A 20,387-nucleotide genomic window follows, 5' to 3' on the forward strand; every position below is an offset into this window, starting at 1 on the left:
ATACAGTGATATAATCCGTATGTCTTTTTACTGAACACAAATATGTAACTATACCCCACTACTTTGCATTTCGCGCCATATGTATGGTCATGCGCACTGCAACGTCCTCCTGATGGATGTCCGTTCTCCTGGTGGATGTACTTCCGTTCCCCTCGAGGATGTAGGCTGGACACAGACCCCCATTACAACTTCCGTTTTTCAGTAGGACGATTGTAGTTCTGTGTATTTTAGGGTGTCTTTATTTTCAGCCAGCCTGCCCTTTTTGGCGTACAGGTGCATGCTTGGTATCAAAATGATGGAAATTGTCTAAGCTTTGGGCAGGTATGAGTTTTAATGGTGAAAGTTTGAAATTCTGGGCGAGAGGACACAAGGAGACAGGTGGTGATGAGGCTGCGAGTGACGTCCCCTTGGCGTTGCTAGGCACCCCTCCCAGCTGCCGGCATGGAAAGGTCCAGATTTTGACGGTCAACCTATGTCAAGATTTTTACAGCTTCTTTCTCACAGGCTGGGCCAGGTATGCACCAAAGCTTATTGGCCTCGGAATGTTTAGGACTGAGCTACAGCGCTAAACGTTAACATTGTCGCTTATGGAAAACTAATGGGGGTCTGTGGCCGGCTGACGAGTACTGATGGGTCAGCTTCAGAGCGCCGGAAGAGCAAGGCGACTGCTGTGGGGTCATTAGTGGGGACGAGGCCATTCTAAAATGAGGAAAGTGACATGTGACGTATTGATCAACAGGCAGCGAGCATACATTGAGCGGCCTACATAAATGCGGTCAACACATACGAAGTATTGCGAAACTTCGGATTACGAATTACAGTGGCTGATCATTTTTAGGCGAGACTGTTGAAGGTAAGTGGGTATATGTCGTTGTTTCTCATCTGATGCACACGTTTTTTAACGATGTTGTGGTGTATTTCTCTCTAAATTCATGTCTCTTTTGGACGATACAGCCGACCGTTACAATAACAACACTTGTTGAGTACGCCTAGCAGTATAAACGGTGGTGTGCCTATAACACATTGAGGTAGGCTTACATCAATCTAACCTCTCAGGTAGCGACATTCTATGCACCAGTACTGCTTCAGCTTGGTACATGAAAGTCATGTGAAGGATTGTGTGATATGTTTTAAAAAAAAAAAAATTCCTTGATGAAAATTTGAAGCTGTAGTGCTGATAGTGATATACTGCATGTATAGTCCTGTGGCCCTTCCAAACGGACTCAGTGTGTAGTGTTACTGTGAATGTCAGTATTGTAAAATAGAAGACTGAGTCCATTTAGGTGGACTACTGCATGTGTTCTGATGCATATATTAATATAACTGAAGAATCTTCAGTACTCACTGTACATGTTAGGCCTACATATAAGCCCTAGTTGACTATGACACATGCCATATTGATCCATGGAGGGAGAATAGATGGAGGCACAACTCGGTGCAAGCGCTCTCGAGGCTGTCGCAGGCAAATAGCCAGGACACATGTTTTGATAAAGATTGAAGTCAAGTTTGAGGAGGTCTGCCGACAACGCCTGTAGGTTTTGATAGTTCTGTTTGTGGTTTTTGGTTGAAATTAAACTAAATAAATGTTTTGAACATTGAGGCTGAGTGTAAACTGGCACATAAGCAGACCAACAAGACGGAGAAAGGACAGGCTGGCACCTTGATTTTGGAATCACATGAGCAAAGCAGAAAATACACATACATGTATTGTATTAAAGTTCCTATGAAAATCATGAGAGTTGTTGATGGTTCTTTAATTGATGTCCTAAATCTTTAGGACTACATGGTTACAAATGTTGATCTATAGTTACTGAATTTAATGGGTTTATTAGCCCAGAGTTGCTGAAGATTACTCTGTATTGATCAGAATTTTTGGGAGAATTACGCGAAATAAATGCTTCTAATGTGTTGGATCAATGGAAAGCCACATTTACCACATCTTCACGGTCATTAAATCTTCCCTAGCGAAAATCAATGTCAAACGAGTGGTCCTCACAATCAACTAACCAGTCACTTCCTTGTTGTCAGATTTCTCTAATCACTACAGCCTTGTTCGTTATCGCAACTGAGCAAAATGGGGACACGGGGCTTACAGCCACAGTGGGTGTAGTGTCCGAAAATGCACTTATATTGTGAATTTGTGCGGTTGTCGTGGATCGTTTTTGGTTCGGCAAGACTCAGAACAGACTAGTCGATAAGGGGGACCACTCGGTTGATATCGATTGATATCATTGTTTTATTTATTACCATCCATTATGAAGTTCTGTTTTTAACACTGAGAGAGAAAATTAAAAAATTGAACGCTATGTGCAGGTTCTTTTGGACAGCAGGAGTTATGTTAATTTAACTTCCAAGGGCTATGCTGGAGATTGTTGCAAAAAATAAGTCGGCCATGTAGCAATAATCTAGTGGTATTTTGCTCTTATTTTAGGTTTAGATTAACCTCAACCTTGTCTGTGCACATGTCACAGTTCAAAATCGTTGATAAAGTTTCTTCAGTTTATGAAACAGGTTGCATCATTTTAGAAACAATTCCAGTTTTTGAATGGCTTTAAGAACTGACAATTCATTGTGTGAAAGAATATTGATTTTTAGCTCAAAATATTTTGTCATCCCAGACATACATGTATGTTTTCATTAAAAGCTCAGAAAATTGAACTGTATTTTCTTAATTCCATTTTGACATCTACCACAGTGATCAACTACACAACTGCGCACAATGAGGAGTTTCCTTAAAGGGGTATTGTAACTTTTGTTAGACCGCGTTAGACCTGGTATACAGGGCATTATGTACATGTATGTTACTATATAGTAGCATAGGATATGTTCCAGTGTTGTCTACCCCTCTTAGTTGTAGGCTGTGTGCAAATATACATATTAAATAGAGATGACCTTTCAAACAACATAAAGTGTGTCACGCAACACACCGGCGGGTGCGCTAACCTCCCCATATAATATTAGTTCAGGCTATTTATTTTTACAAATAAAAGAATTTGAGTTTGTTAGATTGCTAGATTTGTTTATTTTTTATATATAAAGGTGAATTATCAAAATGTATTTCAACGATAAAAATGTGTTCCTTTGAACAGTATTTACATATCGCATTTATTTTTTTGCCTTTTTGGATCTTTTACACCCAGACGCCACAAAGTGGAAAAAGAAACATTTGTTTCGTGATGTTTCAATCTGAGGTCATGCAGTTGTCTGATGTCATAATACATGTACAGTTAACTTTTCACATTCCTACCTCACACAAAAACAGACATAACCTCACACATACGTTGCAGCGTCACACATTCGACACATAAGTATCTAGGAATATGCTAAAAAAGACTTCACTCTGTCATACGTAATACTGGGAAGAAGAGTACACTGACGTACTTGACATCCACGTGTTGATTTAGAGGGAATCTTATGTGCTACAGTGTGTGCTACATTTATGTGCTACAGTGTGTGCTACATTTATGTGCCACATTGTGTGCTACATTTATGTGCTACACTGTGTGCTACATTTATGTGCTACACTGTGTGCTACATTTATGTGCTACACTGTGTGCTACATTTATGTGCTACATGTATGGCTCTCTGTGAATTCATTTAATAGTGTCCACAATTATTGTGAACTCGGTGTGCTTGCTCCCAAAAAAATTCTATCCTGTGATTGTGTACTGTACTGTAACTTAATATTTTAAATTGAGTACAGCATAAGAAACACCAGTGAAATAAATAAATAATACTTCAACGTACACGAACATTATTGAGCTTAAACATTGAAGCCACTTAAATATGGGGCCCTGAAAGTATGAACTATAATTGTTAATTTATTTATTTATTTGATTGGTGTTTTAGTTTTACGCAGTACTCAAGAATATTTCACTTATACGGCAGCAGCCATTGGCAGGTAGCTGGAAGACTTTCCCATGTAGGACTGGAACCCAGAATGACCTGGAGTTGAATTCACTGTGACCGCATGGTTGAGGGGCTCCTGAGTCATTGCGCTGCGCTAGTGTGATAACCCTAGCACCGGAAGCCCCGATCAACTCCGATCAACTCCAGGTGCATGTTACATGTACATAGACACATGTGATTCTCGTTGTTGGATTGGTAATTAAACTCACAGTTTGGAATACAGTCCTGTGTTTCATAGGTTAACCTGGCTTTGAATTACATGCACCCGGGAACATTGAAATACCTCTTTATGGGCCATTGACTTCTAATGATTGAAGGGTCTGTATGTAACGTGTCTTTTGAAATACTGTTCAGGGATATCGTACCTGTTGGAAATGTGACGTTAAACTGGAAAAATAAAGACACAGATTATATACAAAAGGTGACCACGCCGGTGACTAACTGTTATGGCATCTGCTTTGAAGTCGGGTGACCTGGATCGGACCTGGGTTGGGTTATGCCACAGATTTTAAAAGTGGTACCTGTTGCTGCCTCACTTGGCTCTCATCACTGAGAGGTTAGAGCAAGGAAACGTGACTGGTCGTCCAGGTGTCATTATGATGTGACTGGGTGGGGTGTCATGTCTGGTGTCTTCGGCATGATGCTTCGGTGCCGGCAGCATGAGCTTCCCCTGCGACAAGAAGACACAGTATATGTACACACCTTATGACTCCTCATCATCATATGACTGATAAATTGTTAAGTATGAAAATTAAACCCCAAGCATTCATTCATTGATCATGCTACATATATTGTTTTGGATGTTGTTAGTAGGGGAATCGGGTATTGGAAGACATTAAAACTTTACACAAGATGATATTCTTGGGGGAAATATAGAGATTCATTTAGTAGATATTGCAGGGGAAATGATGAAGGATAATTATGTTGTGAAATGGGTACTCTAAATTATTATTAAAAAAAAATAAAAACAATATATTTTTATTGGAAACCGTAAGTCACTTTTCTGAAATGACATACATATCCCTGGGGATGTGTTACACAGGAGCTAGAGATCATCCATGGAATGCAGGCTATTTTTAAATGTGAGATATTTAATGTAGGCTACCAGGACGACAACGATAGGTCTTGATGCAATTTATGCAGGAAGATAAAGTAATCTTTCGACATGAATAAATATTTTTGTGGGAAACTACCACAATTTTACTAGAACTAAAAAAAAAGTTGTGTATATACTGTATGTGTTTCTGAACAAAATAGACGAATAGAAGAAAAGAAAGGAAAAAAAAAAGAAAATATGATTGCCTCTAATCATGTCATTGGCATAATTTTCACAGGTAAGATTGGATCACCTTGGCTTTGTGAGAAAGTATACAGTAGAATAAATTCAAGAACATGCCAATCCTGAAAGCTACTGCCCATTTTTAAGGCGGGTTTGTCTCCATATAGAGTAATATAATTAGAATACAGTGGTGATAACATTTTCACGGCTTCCACGTGCCTTTACTTTTGATATGTTCTGCTCTCTGTTTGCATGTCCTGAAAGCCTGGCACTTTTATGTCTGTGTAGCTCTATTTCAACACTGCAGTTAGAAGATCATGCTGGGAAGGACACAAAGCATAACACAGGGGAACATAAGGCTGTGAGGTGGAGATCAGGATGTTCATAGCTGCTGAAGGGAAATATCATTGAGGGTAGTGACTGTAGGGTGTGGGTGAAGGAAGACCTTAATCTCTATAAAGCTCACCCATTGACATGTACTTTTAACTTTTAATAATTTTATGTAACTTATTCCCCAGAGAGAAATTTGGGCAGTGGGTTTCTGCATGTTGGAATAGCTTTTTTAAATAATTACCAGTACATGTGTGTGTCCTTACCTCTTACTGTAGGTGTCAGGTGTTAATCTACGTCATGGTGAAAGCAATCCTGGCAAGATATCTGCTAACAGAATCAGATGTTTAGGCTTATAAATCTGCTGAAGACTGATGCAGTTTGAATGTGCTTTTGAGCCTGAATACTCGGACTTTCTGCATTCACAGGTATTATTGTGCTGAGAACATTTTGACTGTATCTTAAGTTTGACTGTGAAGAAAATATTCAGACTGTGATTATGAACTGAACTATTGGACTACATGTGCCTTGATTATTAATGATTTTATGAAACACTAAGTCCGAGTAGAATTGAGCTGAACACTGGAACTAGTCCATGTATGCATTTTAGCACTGAACACTTGGACAAGCTGACCACAGTTGTGAACTACTTGTAGTCATTAGCACTAGTACATGTGACTGAGTACAACTGTGAGCTGAACACTTGGACTGTGGAAGTACATCTGTGAGCTGAACACTTGGACTGTGGAAGTACAACTGTGAGCTGAACACTTGAACTGTGGAAGTACAACTGTGAGCTGAACACTTGGACTGTGGAAGTACATCTGTGAGCTGAACACTTGGACTGTGGAAGTACAACTATGAGCTGAACACTTGGACTGTGGAAGTACAACTGTGAGCTGAACACTTGGACTGTGGAAGTACAACTGTGAGCTGAACACTTGAACTGTGGAAGTACAACTGTGAGCTGAACACTTGGACTGTGGAAGTACATCTGTGAGCTGAACACTTGGACTGTGGAAGTACAACTGTGAGCTGAACACTTAAACTGTGGAAGTACAACTGTGAGCTGAACACTTGAACTGTGGAAGTACATCTGTGAGCTGAACACTTGGACTGTGGAAGTACAACTGTGAGCTGAACACTTGGACTGTGGAAGTACAACTGTGAGCTGAACACTTGGACTGTGGAAGTACAACTGTGAGCTGAACACTTGAACTGTGGAAGTACAACTGTGAGCTGAACACTTGGACTGTGGAAGTACATCTGTGAGCTGAACACTTGGACTGTGGAAGTACAACTGTGAGCTGAACACTTGGACTGTGGAAGTACAACTGTGAGCTGAACACTTGAACTGTGGAAGTACAACTGTGAGCTGAACACTTGGACTGTGGAAGTACATCTGTGAGCTGAACACTTGGATTTTATGACTACAGTTGTGAGCTGAACAGTTAAACAAGGAGATTACATCAAAAAGCTCAGCAGGATGGGAAAGCTGAACCACTTCTTGATTTTCCTGAACAACCCTCAGGCGGTATATTTTTGTGGACAGGTGATAGAGGGCTACGTTAGCGTTGACCTCAAGGAGCCCATGAAGATGAGAGGTAAGAGAAATGCCTGCATATGTTCCTCCACACAAGTATGCTAAACAACAATAAAAGGAATAATAAATATACATGTACAGCTGACAAGCCATTCCATGTGATTTGCTGTGTAGTAAAATGATTTTAAGCAACAAACCATTCAGATTTGGCATTATTGCCCAGGCAAACCATTCCCATGTGACATTTTTGCCTGGACAAACCATTCCCATGTGGCATTATTGCCTGGACAAACTTCCGATCTGGCATTATTGCCCAGAGGAACCATACCCATCTGGCATTATTGCCCAGACAAACCATTCCCATGTGGCATTACTGCCAGCACAAATGATATACATGTGGCATTATTGCCCGGACAAATGTTACCCGTGTGACATTATTGCCCAGACAAACCATACCCGTGTGGCATTATTGCCCAGACAAACCATACCCGTGTGGCATTATTGCCCAGACAAACCATACCCGTGTGGCATTATTGCCCGAACAAACCATTCCGATCTGGCATTATTGCTCAGACAAACCATTCCGATCTGGCATTATTGCCCAGACGAACCATACCCATCTGGCATTATTGCCTGGACAAACCATTCCCATCCATGATTATTGCCCAGACAAAAAAATTCCATTGTGATATTATTGCCCGATAGGAGAGTGATTTTAAGTGACAAGCCATGCGCTGTACAAATGTTGTACCTGTAGATTTGGCCTAGGTGTGTTCAGTTATCACTAAGCCGGCTCTTTTAGTTATTGATGGCAGTATCTGGGTTGTACATGTACATGTATTATTGTTAATGTACAGAGGATTTGGTTCTCTCTCGATGTCGGTTGTGGAGTCTTAGATGGTTGATGGCCATTCTCACACACGTCAGAAAGTTTATCAGTTACTTGCCATAGGCTAGTGGTTTACCATTGAAAGTTTAGTTTCACATAATACTGATTGCCATCGTTTTATGTGAAAAGTTCTTGAGTATGGCCTTGAACAAGTAAAAATAATATCAAATAAAAAAATGTGGCATACATGTACATGTGCATGTGAAGTAGAAATCAGCAGGTGGTTGCCATTACATTCATACATGTTTACAGATTGCCAGTTTGGCGTAAAGCCACAAGGATGCTATATGTACATGTATGTTAAGGCATGTTGCTTGTCATGAGGATTTTGTTCGGCACTGTCTTATTTCTCCGCTGATCCAAACCCCAGGATTTCTCTTAAGACCTATAATGTAATGAGAGTTTATAATTTTCAAGCCAGGGATGCTCTAAGCTCAAAAACAGTTACAGTGTTGATCATCCAATGAGAATCATCTTTAAGTCTGGATTACTTTATGATGGTAAAAGCTTTTATGGACAGCTGCTATTCATTGAAGGTTTGGAAGACAAAACCCAGACTGTTCTTGAGGCGTGTCAAGCTTGGAAAATCAAAGACTACATAAGGACTTATTGGCTGTACTTCGTTGAATAGCTAGCAAATAACAATTCACATATAGTCCAGCATGGTTAATGATATTGAAGAATAATGCTTCACTTCTCCCTGTTGTGCATCTCATTAGCTGAGTAAATGTACATGCGGTACTGATCTGCAAAGCAATGTGTCCTGCAAAGAGATTTCCATCCTCATATTGTCTGTAATTCCATGAACAAAGTAAAGAGACTCAAAGAAGAGACTTCCTTGTGCAGTATTTAAGATCAAACAGCTTTTTGTTCTCTTGAGTCGCCATAAATTCATGTGTGTGCAGATTGTCGCCGTGGTAACCATATGGATTTGTATGAACAATGGAGATAATAAACAGTGGAGAAAGTCAACCGAATTATATGTACTTGTGCATAAAACGCTTGTGTCCTGCTTCAGATTTCTATCGACAGATCTCGTTCATCATTCACTAAGTGAATTAATATCATGTATCTCATGATGCTGAATTATACTGTGTGACAAACTTTACATGTACAAGCTTCTTTCCTGAACTTCTTCAATTCAGGTTCAAAGCTACATGTATACACGTACATGTCTTGTTGTATACGTGTATGTATACAGGATTATCCAGGTTTGTGAAAGGTTTTAGTGATGGTTGGACCAAAGTGTGCAAACAAATGAAACACTTCTAAACTCCACTGGGATATACATGTATTTTATACATGTACAGTAAATGAGTTGAAATTTTTGCACATTTTGATGATTCTGAAAATACTTCTGATCTTACATGTATGAAGGCACATTGACTTTGTGGTTTGTCTGGAAGGTAGAGTGATATACCACTGAAAAAAGCAGTGGTCTAGCACCAAAAGAATATTTTATGACATGTATTTGCCTGTGAATGCAATTTTGGGCAAAATTTTAGGTCTTTTATGTCACTTTATGTAATGTAATAAGATTATTGACTCTGGTAGCAGACTGCCCTGTCAGATCAGTCCTGTGCACACGTTGGTGACCTGCCTTCTGCTGTGATTGTCGTTGGAGATGGGATATTGTGCAGATAGGATGATATAGCAGTGCATTTGTCTGTGTGTGAGTTAAGACTGATTTGAAAACTGAGACTTGGATACACTCTGAGATCGCTCGGCCATGTGCCAAGCTTTGCTTCCAGTCTTAAAACTTCTCTGAATCGTTAAATGTGTAATTTTACGCAATGTCCACAACATAATTTGTTCAGAACGATGGTAATTCAAATGTTAATATTCACATAGTCGGCCTACATGTTCATGTATTTTTCTGCCAGGAGTGTTGTTGGATTCTTCTGGGCAGAGCCTTTTTCTTCCACCATAATGCTGGCTGCTGTTGTTGAAATAAAATATTCTTGAGTGCATGTTAAACAATTTAACACCAATCAAATCATTTCATACTTTGCTGCCATTCTGATTAGATTTTTCACAAATGATCATTGCATGATGGCCAAACTATTCATGTATTTGTTCAGAGTACTGGTAGCTAAAATGTTACATTAACATTTGTACATGCATTGAGATTTGCTGTAACAGCCACCCATGTTGCACTTGTTACCTGCTTTCTTATGGGTACATCACAAGAGAGGTGCATGTACGTGTATCATTCATGGACAGGGCATTCTGAGATCTGCAGTGGGTTTTCACCAGGCTCTGCCCGGTTTCCTCTGACCATAATGCTGGCCGCCGTCGTATAAGTGAAATATTCTTGAGTACGGCGTAAAACGCCAATCAAATAAATAAATCAATCAATCAGCAGTATTGTAGCCAAATCGTGGTGCACTCCCTAAACACTTAAGCAACCATATTACTCTGTGCCCAGTTGTTCAAAATTGTATTAAAATACCAGATTTAACTTGAAGCAAAGTTTTCAGTTTTGTACTTAGCTCAAGAAAGTGACAGTATAATAAATATGAAATAAATCTACCTATTATAATCTGCATTGTTGGCCGAGTTTGGCTAAAATGTTAAATACAAAATGTGACTTTAATACCAGTATTCGCTAATACACTCTCTACCAACTGGGCCCTGTAATTTAATTTGGGTAAAACCTTTGATATACCTGTTGTTGTGGTTGTATCACCTGTACATGCATGTCCACCTGTCTCTCTGTCTCTCTGTCTGTCCCCTGGTGACCGTTATGGTATCAGCACTAAATTTATAGAACTACTTCAATTAAGAGTTTGTATTTATTGTATTTATTTATTGTACATGGTATTTACATGTATACAAAAAATCGCCAAGCATGAAATGAAATCATAAAAGTTAACATTAAGGCCACATGATGATCTTGTCTGTTAGTCACACCAAGTCTCAAGTCTTGAGGTTCTGAAATGCTTATTGTTCTAGGTCTTAGGTTACTATTCGAAGGAAGGGCTAATGTCCACTGGACAGAAGAACATACCACAGGCACCGGCGAGGACCAAAGTACAGAGACATGCGATTACTCAGCCAAGGAGAGCTACTTCAGTCAGATCTTGGTGTTGTATGGAAAAGGTGGGTATACCCTCAGGTCATCTATAACAAGTGAGTGTGTGCTTGGGGTATTACGTCGTACTTAACAATTTTTCAGTCGCATGACAACGCCGGAGTCCTTAGAATGCATTTACGTGTCATGTGCGTCCTTGTTGCAGCACAGATTTTCACTCTCCTGCACTGCACTGCACTGAAATGACTACTGAAGGCAAGTAAGCCACCCTGCCCAAGCCATTATACTGATATGGGTTATCCAGTCGTTGCACTATCCCTAAGATGCTGAACGCCAAGCAAGGAAGTTACATTTATTTTCCTGTCTTATAAATTGAAAGAAAACTAAAGAAATGAAGTTAGGCTAATGAAATGGATAGCTGAAAACTATGCATAAAAATTTTTTACTTTCATATATATTTTTAGATTTTTTTTTTTAATTAAATTCAATGAAATTTTGTTAGTTGGACCAAAATGTTTAATGCTGCCTTTGCTGGCTACCTCTCCAGTCGTAAATGGGAAGGTTAGCTAGCAGAATGCTGGCCACCGTCATATATTAAAGTGACATATTCTTGAGAACGGCATAAAACACCAATCAGATAACTTACACGTAGCTGTTATGCAATTTTATAGTTCATTTGCTGTAACTATTTATGTGCTCATGCCTGTACACTTTGTATATTATTAATGGAAGTTGATTGGAGATCACACTAATTCCTATCAATCATTTGTTCAGTGATCAGCATGCATAAAGCTTGATTGAGATCAGTGTCACTAATAACTTATCAGGCAGATAGGTCGAAGAACAGGAATCCGGGTCAGCACAGCCATTGATTTCTAAGACATTTAACTCTGCTTTTTCTATTGAGTCTGGTAATGTGAGATTGCAGATGTGTTAATAAAAGGTGAGCTGCTGCAAACAAACAGGTGAAAAAAAAGAACCAAACAGTGATACAGGTGTGTTGTTGAATTGATCTTGTACACGAACTCAAAGTGGCGTGGAATCATTGATTTTCGGCTCGCTGTCTCTCCTTTTGTCCTTGTTCAAGAGAAGCTGTTATTGATTCTCTCCCCTGCCCGTTCACACGAGAATGTGAATGTACGGGTTGTTTTACAAACAATCTGGACGGTGCCCGTAATTAAGTCACGCGCCCCCTGTGTGCTTTCAGTGGCAAACAAGATAACAGTACAATAAGAATTGATCATGTGATGGTTTAGAGTAGAGTGTTAATCTCTGTTAATATCTCTAATGTTACGTTGAAAACAAATACTTATAACACAGAATAGTGCTTTGAGACTGAAGAACGCCTCATCCATGGCTGCAGCCATGGAAACCATGAAAATATGCGAATTTTTAAAACACGCCATTGATACACTTTGACTATGAAAATTTTGGTTAATAGCTAAACGTCTGTCAGGTAGACAAATGGAAATTGATAGTAGTGTTGGCATGGTGATGCCGTGAACAGTGTAGATGTACATTCTGTTCTGAACAGATAGGTTCAGATGAGTGATGAAAGTACAGGTATCTCTGGTGATAAGATAAAGTATTTAAAAGCCTTTGCAATTTGCCTGTACTGGAAGTTCATGAAGACATAATAAAACACTTTTCTCTCTCGTGAGCCAGTCTGTTATACAGTTTTTCTTATCCTGCATCAGACCGTTAGTCTTTTGTTCATATGGTTTGCGTCAGTGTACTTCACGTGTGGTACACTTCAGTCCTGGGCACACCAATTTCGTCCACCCTTAAAACTGACTGTCATCGTAGAAGTGGAAAATTCGGGAGTGTGGTATTAAGGGTCAATCCAATGTATACATAAGTAGATAAAACCATTTATCACCTTAATGGGACTGTTCATATAATTATAATGAAATGTATTTATTGTGGGAAGCACTTGACAATTTCCACATTTGGAAAAAAGTGCTTTAGAGGATAGAAACAGTTGAAGATTTACAGTATATAACATTTTGTTTTTGTTTTTTAGCTCAAGGGGCTGGTGGGGATAACCCTGTTCACCCTGCTGGCCAGCACGCATACCCCTTCAGGTTACAGCTTCCGTATGGTATCCCTTCATCGTTCGAGACAACAGTGGGGCAGGTGCGATACACCATCAGTGGAGTCATTGATAAACCCTGGAAGTTTGACCACAAAACCAAAGCTGCCTTCACAGTTATCAACCTGCTGGATTTGAACCGAGAACCCTTGGCTTTGGTCAGTATGTTGTGGTTTTGACTTGTTTGGTGTTGATACGGTGAATGTCCTAATTTGTGCTGAAGCTTTACCGTTGTCCTGTTGGATATGATCCTACACACCAAGTAAACCCTTAATTGGATACAGAATGGATTCTGATTGGCTGGTGTGAGAGATAGGAGTGTTCAGGTTTATATGCCTAGCCTAAGCTGAAGTTCTGGGTATGGTTCATTTATTCAAGCGTGACCAAGGCTGAATGGTTTATCCTAGAAAGTACTATCTCCATTTTCAGCCAATCAGCGTCAATTCTGTATCCGTTTTAAACACTGGACTTTCAGAAACTGGCAAAGGAAGTAACTTAAGTCATAGATGAAATTGTAGTAGGCAAGTTTGCAAACCACAGGTATCAGGCAGACGTTTTCTCCCAGGTCTTCAGAGGTGTTAGCTAAGTAAACTTTTGCATGAACTAAAGTCCCATTAAAATATGTTTAGATGGAATGTGCCTCAGCCTGGATGATTCCTGGGTTATCATTCTGGCAGATTTTACTCTTGACTTTCAAGCCTCGTCTAGACTATAGAGCTAATTTGTATTAATGTAAATTTAGGATGAGGCACACTGTAACCACTGTTAAGATCAAGACACCCTGAGGTGTCGAGTTTAGTGTCCTCTGCATGATGTTTTGAACAATGCATTAGGGTCTTTATTTTTGTAATTACAAAGCTTACACATGCCCTCGTCCATAGTGGTGGCATTGATGCAAAACAAGTGTTGAGAGTGGCACCTGTGGTCATCCATAGTGGTGTCACTGATGTAAAGCCAGTGTAGAGAGTGGTACCTGCGCTCGTCTATAGTTGTGTCACTGATGTAAAGCCAGTGTTGATGGTGGCACCTGCGCTCGTACACAGTGGTGGCACTGATGTAAAGCCAGTGTTGATGGTGGCACCTGTGGTCATCCATAGTGGTGGCACTGGTGTAAAGCCAGTGTTGATGGTGGCACCTATGGTCGTCCATAGTGGTGTGACTGATGTAAAGCCAGTGTTGATGGTGGCACCTGCACTCATCCATAGTGGTGGCACTGCTGTAAAGCCAGTGTAGAGAGTGGCACCTGCAGTCGTCTATAGTGGTGTCACTGATGTAAAGCCAGTGTTGATGGTGGCACCTGCGCTCATCCATAGTGGTGTCACTGCTGTAAAGCCAATGTTGATGGTGGCACCTGCACTCATCCATAGTGGTGTCACTGATGTAAAGCCAGTGTTGATGGTGGCACCTGTGGTCATCCATAGTGGTGGCACTGGTGTAAAGCCAGTGTTGATGGTGGCACCTATGGTCGTCCATAGTGGTGTGACTGATGTAAAGCAAGTGTAGAGAGTGGCACCTGCGCTCATCCATAGTGGTGTCACTGCTGTAAAGCCAGTGTTGATGGTGGCACCTGCGCTCATCCATAGTGGTGTCACTGATGTAAAGCCAGTGTTGATGGTGGCACCTGTGGTCGTCCATAGTGGTGTTACGGATGTAGAGCCAGTGTTGATGGTGGCACCTGCGCTCGTCCATAGTGGTGTCACTGATGTAAAGCCAGTGTTGAGAGTGGCACCTGCGCTCATCCATAGTGGTGTCACTGATGTAAAGCCAGTGTTGATGGTGGCACCTGTGGTCGTCCATAGTGGTGGCACTGATGTAAAGCCAGTGTTGATGGTGGCACCTGTGGTCGTCCATAGTGGTGTCACTGATGTAATGCCAATGTTGATGGTGGCACCTGCGCTCATCCATAGTGGTGTCACTGATGTAAAGCAAGTGTAGAGAGTGGCACATACACTATTAAGAATATGCTTTCGAAAGCAGATGTTGTTTTGTTCACATGTATAGACATGTATATCAGGCACACCACTTTCCTCCACCCATAAACCTAAATGCTATCATACTTGTATAAGTGGTATAAGAATTAAACAGCAGTCAACAAATGAAGTTTTTCAACTTGCTATTGACAAGTTACCTGTTGTGTTACAGTCAGTGCCCCAGGGGCAAAACTCTAAGACGCTGTGTTGTCTCTGCTGTAAGTCTGGTCCCATTGAAGCTGTCTGCCGTCTGGAGAGAATGGGCTATGTCCCAGGGGAAGCCATTGTCATCAATGCTGAAATCACCAACGGGTCAAGTCGCAAAATGTCCTGTTCGTATGCTGAGCTATCACAGGTAATTCTTTAACGTGTACATACCTGTGTATGTAAATGTGCATGCATAATGAACTGTGTTGTTGTGTAAAGGGAGAGACACATACTGTGTGTGTGCTCCATCATTCAATGTCTGGGTTTTGCTGCTAGATATCTTCAGTACTTCTGGGCAGAATTTAATCATATTTGGTTCCAAACTTAGTTAAAGAGACTTTCATGCCTGTCTGTTTGACTATTTTACCAATTCTGATTGGCTTGTGTTTGCCTAAATTGCCTACAGTTTCTACTGCTTGTACATCTTATGCTCAAGCATAAGTGAAATATTCTTGAGTGCTGGTATGTAGTATTAGTTTTTTTCCGTATATTTGACCTACTTTTCATCATCGTCATTATCATTTGGTGTTTGTCCACAGGTCATCTCTTTCCACGCGAGCTCAAAGACCAAATCTTCCACTACAGTGATAGCCAGGGTGAACCACAGTGAGATCGCCCCAGGGGGATCTGATGTGTGGTCCGGGGACAGGCTCCATATACCACCCATCCCCCCATCCAGGCTGGACGGCTGTAATATCATCGATATAACCTATATACTGAAGGTGAATGGACTTAATATTAAGAAATGGGGTGTTCACAAATTGTGTCCGATAATTATTTGTATAATTGTATTTTACGATATTATATATATATTTTATATTATATATATATATATATATATATATTATATAAGTCAATATCTTGCAGTCAGGCTCCTGATTGAAGGATACATGAAATGTTTGATTTGTATTGTTTAAGTAGGAGTTTAGCATGTGTCCTAACATACATGTAGGTCGTGGGTTTCTGCTGGGCTCTTCCCGGTTTCGTCCCACCATAATGCTGGCCGCTGTTGTATAAGTGAAATATTCTTAAGTACGGTGTAAAACACCAATCAAATAAATAACATACATGTATAAAAGTCTTGGTGCGTTATGTACAGTTATCTTAAGACCCCAGTGGTCATTCCAGAAATTAGGTAACCTAAAAGACAATAGAAAAAGAGATGTTGAAAAATTTGATCTCCCAGTAGATGAACTAAGAATCTGAGCTGAAAAACCTGGGAATCGTAAGACTAAAAAACAAGCACATGTTGAGGACCTGGCCATTTAAGCTGTTTGGTGGTAGTAATGTGGTAAATTACAAAGTGGTTGTCACACTTCTACCTTTTTCTGATTAATTTGATCTATTTCTAGATTTTCCAATGAACAAGATCCGATATAATGGTGATGATGACTTCATGATACACTTGGTCTGTAGGATATACATAAACCCCCGGGGGGACATTCGCCATCTCCTGAAAGCTCTCTTGTTAATATCAAATATCGCTGATTTCCAAGCTGGCAGGAAATCAAACATTTTGTATTTGGATTTTAAGACTCGTTTTGTTTTCTGGTTTTTTTTTTTTTTGGTTTTTTTTTACAGTTTTGTGTCGATCCTTCTGGGCCAGCCTTTGACCTCCAGATCCCTCTTAACATTCTGATTGGCTCAATTCCTCACCAAAAAGTTGTGGAGAGACACGCTAACTTTGGACCACCAGGTGGAGCCTCGGGATTTGCCCCGACCATGAATCCCTCATCACCTGCCATGCCTCCAGCACCAGGGGCAACTCCGTCAGCACCGGTGTTACCGCCAAACATGCGTGAGTGTTTACATACATGTATTTACACCATGCAATTAGTTTTTATTCTTTTAGGCTGTGGTAAGAGGCCTGTGACAGAGTGGTTATAAGATGATTGTCTTGCAAGGCGCATAGTCATACCCAGGACGCCTAGGAGCCTCTCACCAGTGCGGTCACTGTGGGTTCAAGTCTGTCTCATTCTGGCTTCCTCTCCGGTTGTATGTGTGAAGATCCTGCGGATGGTTGTGGGTTCTCTGCGAATTTTGCCTGGTGTCCTCTCACCATAATGCTGGCCCCCGCCGTATAAGTGAAATATTCTTGAGTACGGCATAAAACACAATTCAAATATATCATATCTTACCCAGGACATTGAATTTTGTGCTTACGCCTCTCAAACTGTTTGTGAGTACATGGTGCCAACAAGCAGTTGACAATGCATGTGTGGCAGTTTGGATGCTCTCCACATTCAGTAAAGACCACTTGTTTGCCACCCGATATGGTGGGTATATTGTATCTGCATGTCAGACGAGGGATAGTTTGTCAGTGACTTGCCAAAATCAGAGGTTTTAAACAGGAAGTTTTGGCAGGAACTGTACCTCACAAAGAGTCACAATTAAAAAGATAAATTTATTTCTGTTTTCGTAAGATGTTTTATTTACGATTGCCTCCGTGACTGAGAGGGCTATAACGCCAGTACGTCACAATGACCCAGGAGCCTCCCACCAATGCAATGGCTGTGAGTTCAAGTCTAGCTTATTCTGGCTTTCTCCTGGGCCGTACGTGGGAAGTTCTGGCAGCAACCTACGGATGGTTTCTGCCTGGTTTGTTCTCACCACAATACTTGTCGTCATCATAAGGCATAAACAACACAAATCAAATAAATAAATAAAAGTAAATAAATGTTAAAATTGGCAGATTGAGCCGCTTGAAAAGTCACGTCTCAAAAGGACGTTATTCCGTTGTCATATCTAGAAACCTGCTCATTACCAGTCAGCCAGGAATGGAGTTACTTGTCAAAGGCAACTGTATTAATATGACACCACTGTGATTTGTTGCAACTCTGCAGACACTTTTTGTAAAGGTCGGGAATAGAATCCAGTAGATCCACAGATCATCTTAGCTTTCATGTAATATAATGTAATGGATACTCTGAAAATCCCTGTGGGGCCTGGGGATTAGTGTGTTAACACAGCAGAGTGAGTCTGGAGCCTCTCACCAGTGCTGTCATTGTTAGTTCAAGTCCAGCTCATGCTGGCTTCCTTTCTTGCATAGAAGGTCTGCCAGAAACTTGCAGATGATTTTCTTTTTCCAGGCTACCCAAATTCTTCAACCTTTTTAACTGCCTCTGCAAGTAGTATTTTGAAGCATTCTTAGAGAATTGTAGCATGTAGAGAACTAATTTGCACAGTTTTATGAAAATTGCGTCTTTAGTGATACAAATGAATCATTTTAGCATCATTTTGATCATAATTGTGTGCTTAAATTTCTCTGAAAAAAGTGCTTTAGTGATTGAAAAGGTTGAAGATTTACAGTATGCCTGGTTTCTCGTGAGAAAAATGTCCTCCAGTAATGCTGACCAACATCATATAAGTGAAATATTCTTGAGTACAGGGTAAAACTCAGATCAAATAAATAGATAATTAAACGAATGAAAGAAATTTTATTTTGATTCATTCATCATCTCTATATTAACTCATTTGTTCATCATCTCTATATTAAATTTTTTGTCAATCTTCTAAGTATCACTTGCGTTGTTAAGGATAAGAGGTGCACAATGTCTTCATACTTGATATGTTTATCGTTGATTAAGGTGCTTGGGTCTTCCAGCAACCTGTGGATGGTTGTGGGTTTCCCCCGGGCTTTGCCCGGTTTCCTCCCACCATAATGCTGTCCGCAGTCGTATAAGTGAAATATTCTTGAGTATGGCATAAAACACCAATCAAATAAATAAATAAATAAAATTAGGGGGCTTGAATCTTATTGGCCTCTGTTTTCAGCCCCGCCATCTTATGCTGAGTGTGTGTCTGGCAAGGTGACCATTCGTGATGAGGAAGACAATGAGTACACAGGTGGAAACCTGGAGTACACTCCCAGATATACCTACTACAACTGGGAGGACAGCAGCAACCAAAACCCAAAGTGGTCCCCACCATTTATAGTGGACAGACCAACATGAAGAGCCACTTACAAAATAATGTGCTGATGCCATTAAGCTGATCCAATGGTAGTAACCTGACAAGACTCTGCTTTACAGTTATGCTATCTGACATGAGCAATTCAAAAACTGTACAGGACAGGATACACAACTTTCTCATGGAGCAAAACAGGCATGTCAAGGTTAAAAGCAAAACCGTGTTCATGGAGAAAACTTTGATTGAAGCATCATCAGTGTGTAGTGTTTTTTTCTTTTGTGTTTTTGTTGTTGTTGTTGTTGATTATTTTTGCTGTAATGGTTTAAAATGATGGCACCAAAAGCCGCATGCATTGCACACAATTACATTGAGTTGTATATCTCTGTTGCACCGATTCTACTGCAGCATTTGCAAAGTGTCTATCTGCGCAAAAAGTACACACAGAAGACATCCAGTTGAACTAATTGTGCTTAGTTTGTGATGGGTCAGTTACATACTCCATTGTACACAGGGAAGACAAAAAACAAATTGGCATATACATGCAGCTCTGAGTTAGTTTGTAAGAGACGAACTAAGCTCTTCATTGCTCTCAGAAAATGAACAAATGGTGGTACACATATGTAAATACTGTAATCTGTCAACCCTTTCCATCCCACAAGCTGCACTCCTGGTCGGAACGCTTGTGGAAGAGTTGACAAAACAGGGTAAGTGGCTGTGGGAGAGTCCGATCATAGAGGTTGAATAGCACGCTGAGGGTGGCTGATGGTTCTTAACTTAGTTAATGAACAGCCCGTGACGTGATGACGTAAATACTGATTGACTGGTTAGTCAGAGTCTACACGCACGAGAGGAATGAAGGCCCTTTCACTCTGGTGATCCTCTCCCCTTCCCAGTTATCAGTATGGTCAATTAGCAGGCGCTAAGGAACAATTAGTAACTGGCAAACTAGTTTCTTCTTTGCACACAATAGATACAATTTTGTATCAATTAAAGTTTGTATATGTATGTAGTATTTATTTTTAATAGTTTACCATTGTCATCAAGCAGCTGCACATTGTGAATTATGTATCAAGAATTATTGATGAAATCCGTATTTTCTTTTTAATTCCTTTTTTTTTCACAGAGGTTTTTATGTTTCCAGTTAAACACCTACAATCGATCATTTACAAATTCATTTGTATTGTCTCCTTATTTTGTATCAAGAATTATTGATGAAATCCGTATT

The 20,387-nt window shown here is 40.3% G+C and overlaps 2 protein-coding genes across 2 annotated transcripts in view; both read left to right on the forward strand.

Moving 5' to 3' along the window:
* Nucleotides 1-20,387, forward strand: part of LOC135469689 (uncharacterized) — a 352,608-nt gene that overhangs the window by 120,340 nt on the left and 211,881 nt on the right. The window lies entirely within an intron of this gene.
* Nucleotides 6,754-19,206, forward strand: LOC135469679 (arrestin domain-containing protein 3-like). The gene is made up of 7 exons (XM_064748232.1): nucleotides 6,754-7,122; nucleotides 10,906-11,052; nucleotides 13,008-13,234; nucleotides 15,219-15,401; nucleotides 15,793-15,975; nucleotides 16,835-17,051; nucleotides 19,028-19,206. The coding sequence occupies exons 1-7, from the start codon at nucleotides 7,005-7,007 to the stop codon at nucleotides 19,204-19,206; spliced, it is 1,254 nt and encodes a 417-aa protein (XP_064604302.1). The 5' UTR covers nucleotides 6,754-7,004.

This window comes from Liolophura sinensis, chromosome 7, assembly GCF_032854445.1.
Source record: "Liolophura sinensis isolate JHLJ2023 chromosome 7, CUHK_Ljap_v2, whole genome shotgun sequence".
In the NCBI taxonomy this organism is placed as follows: domain Eukaryota; kingdom Metazoa; phylum Mollusca; class Polyplacophora; order Chitonida; family Chitonidae; genus Liolophura; species Liolophura sinensis.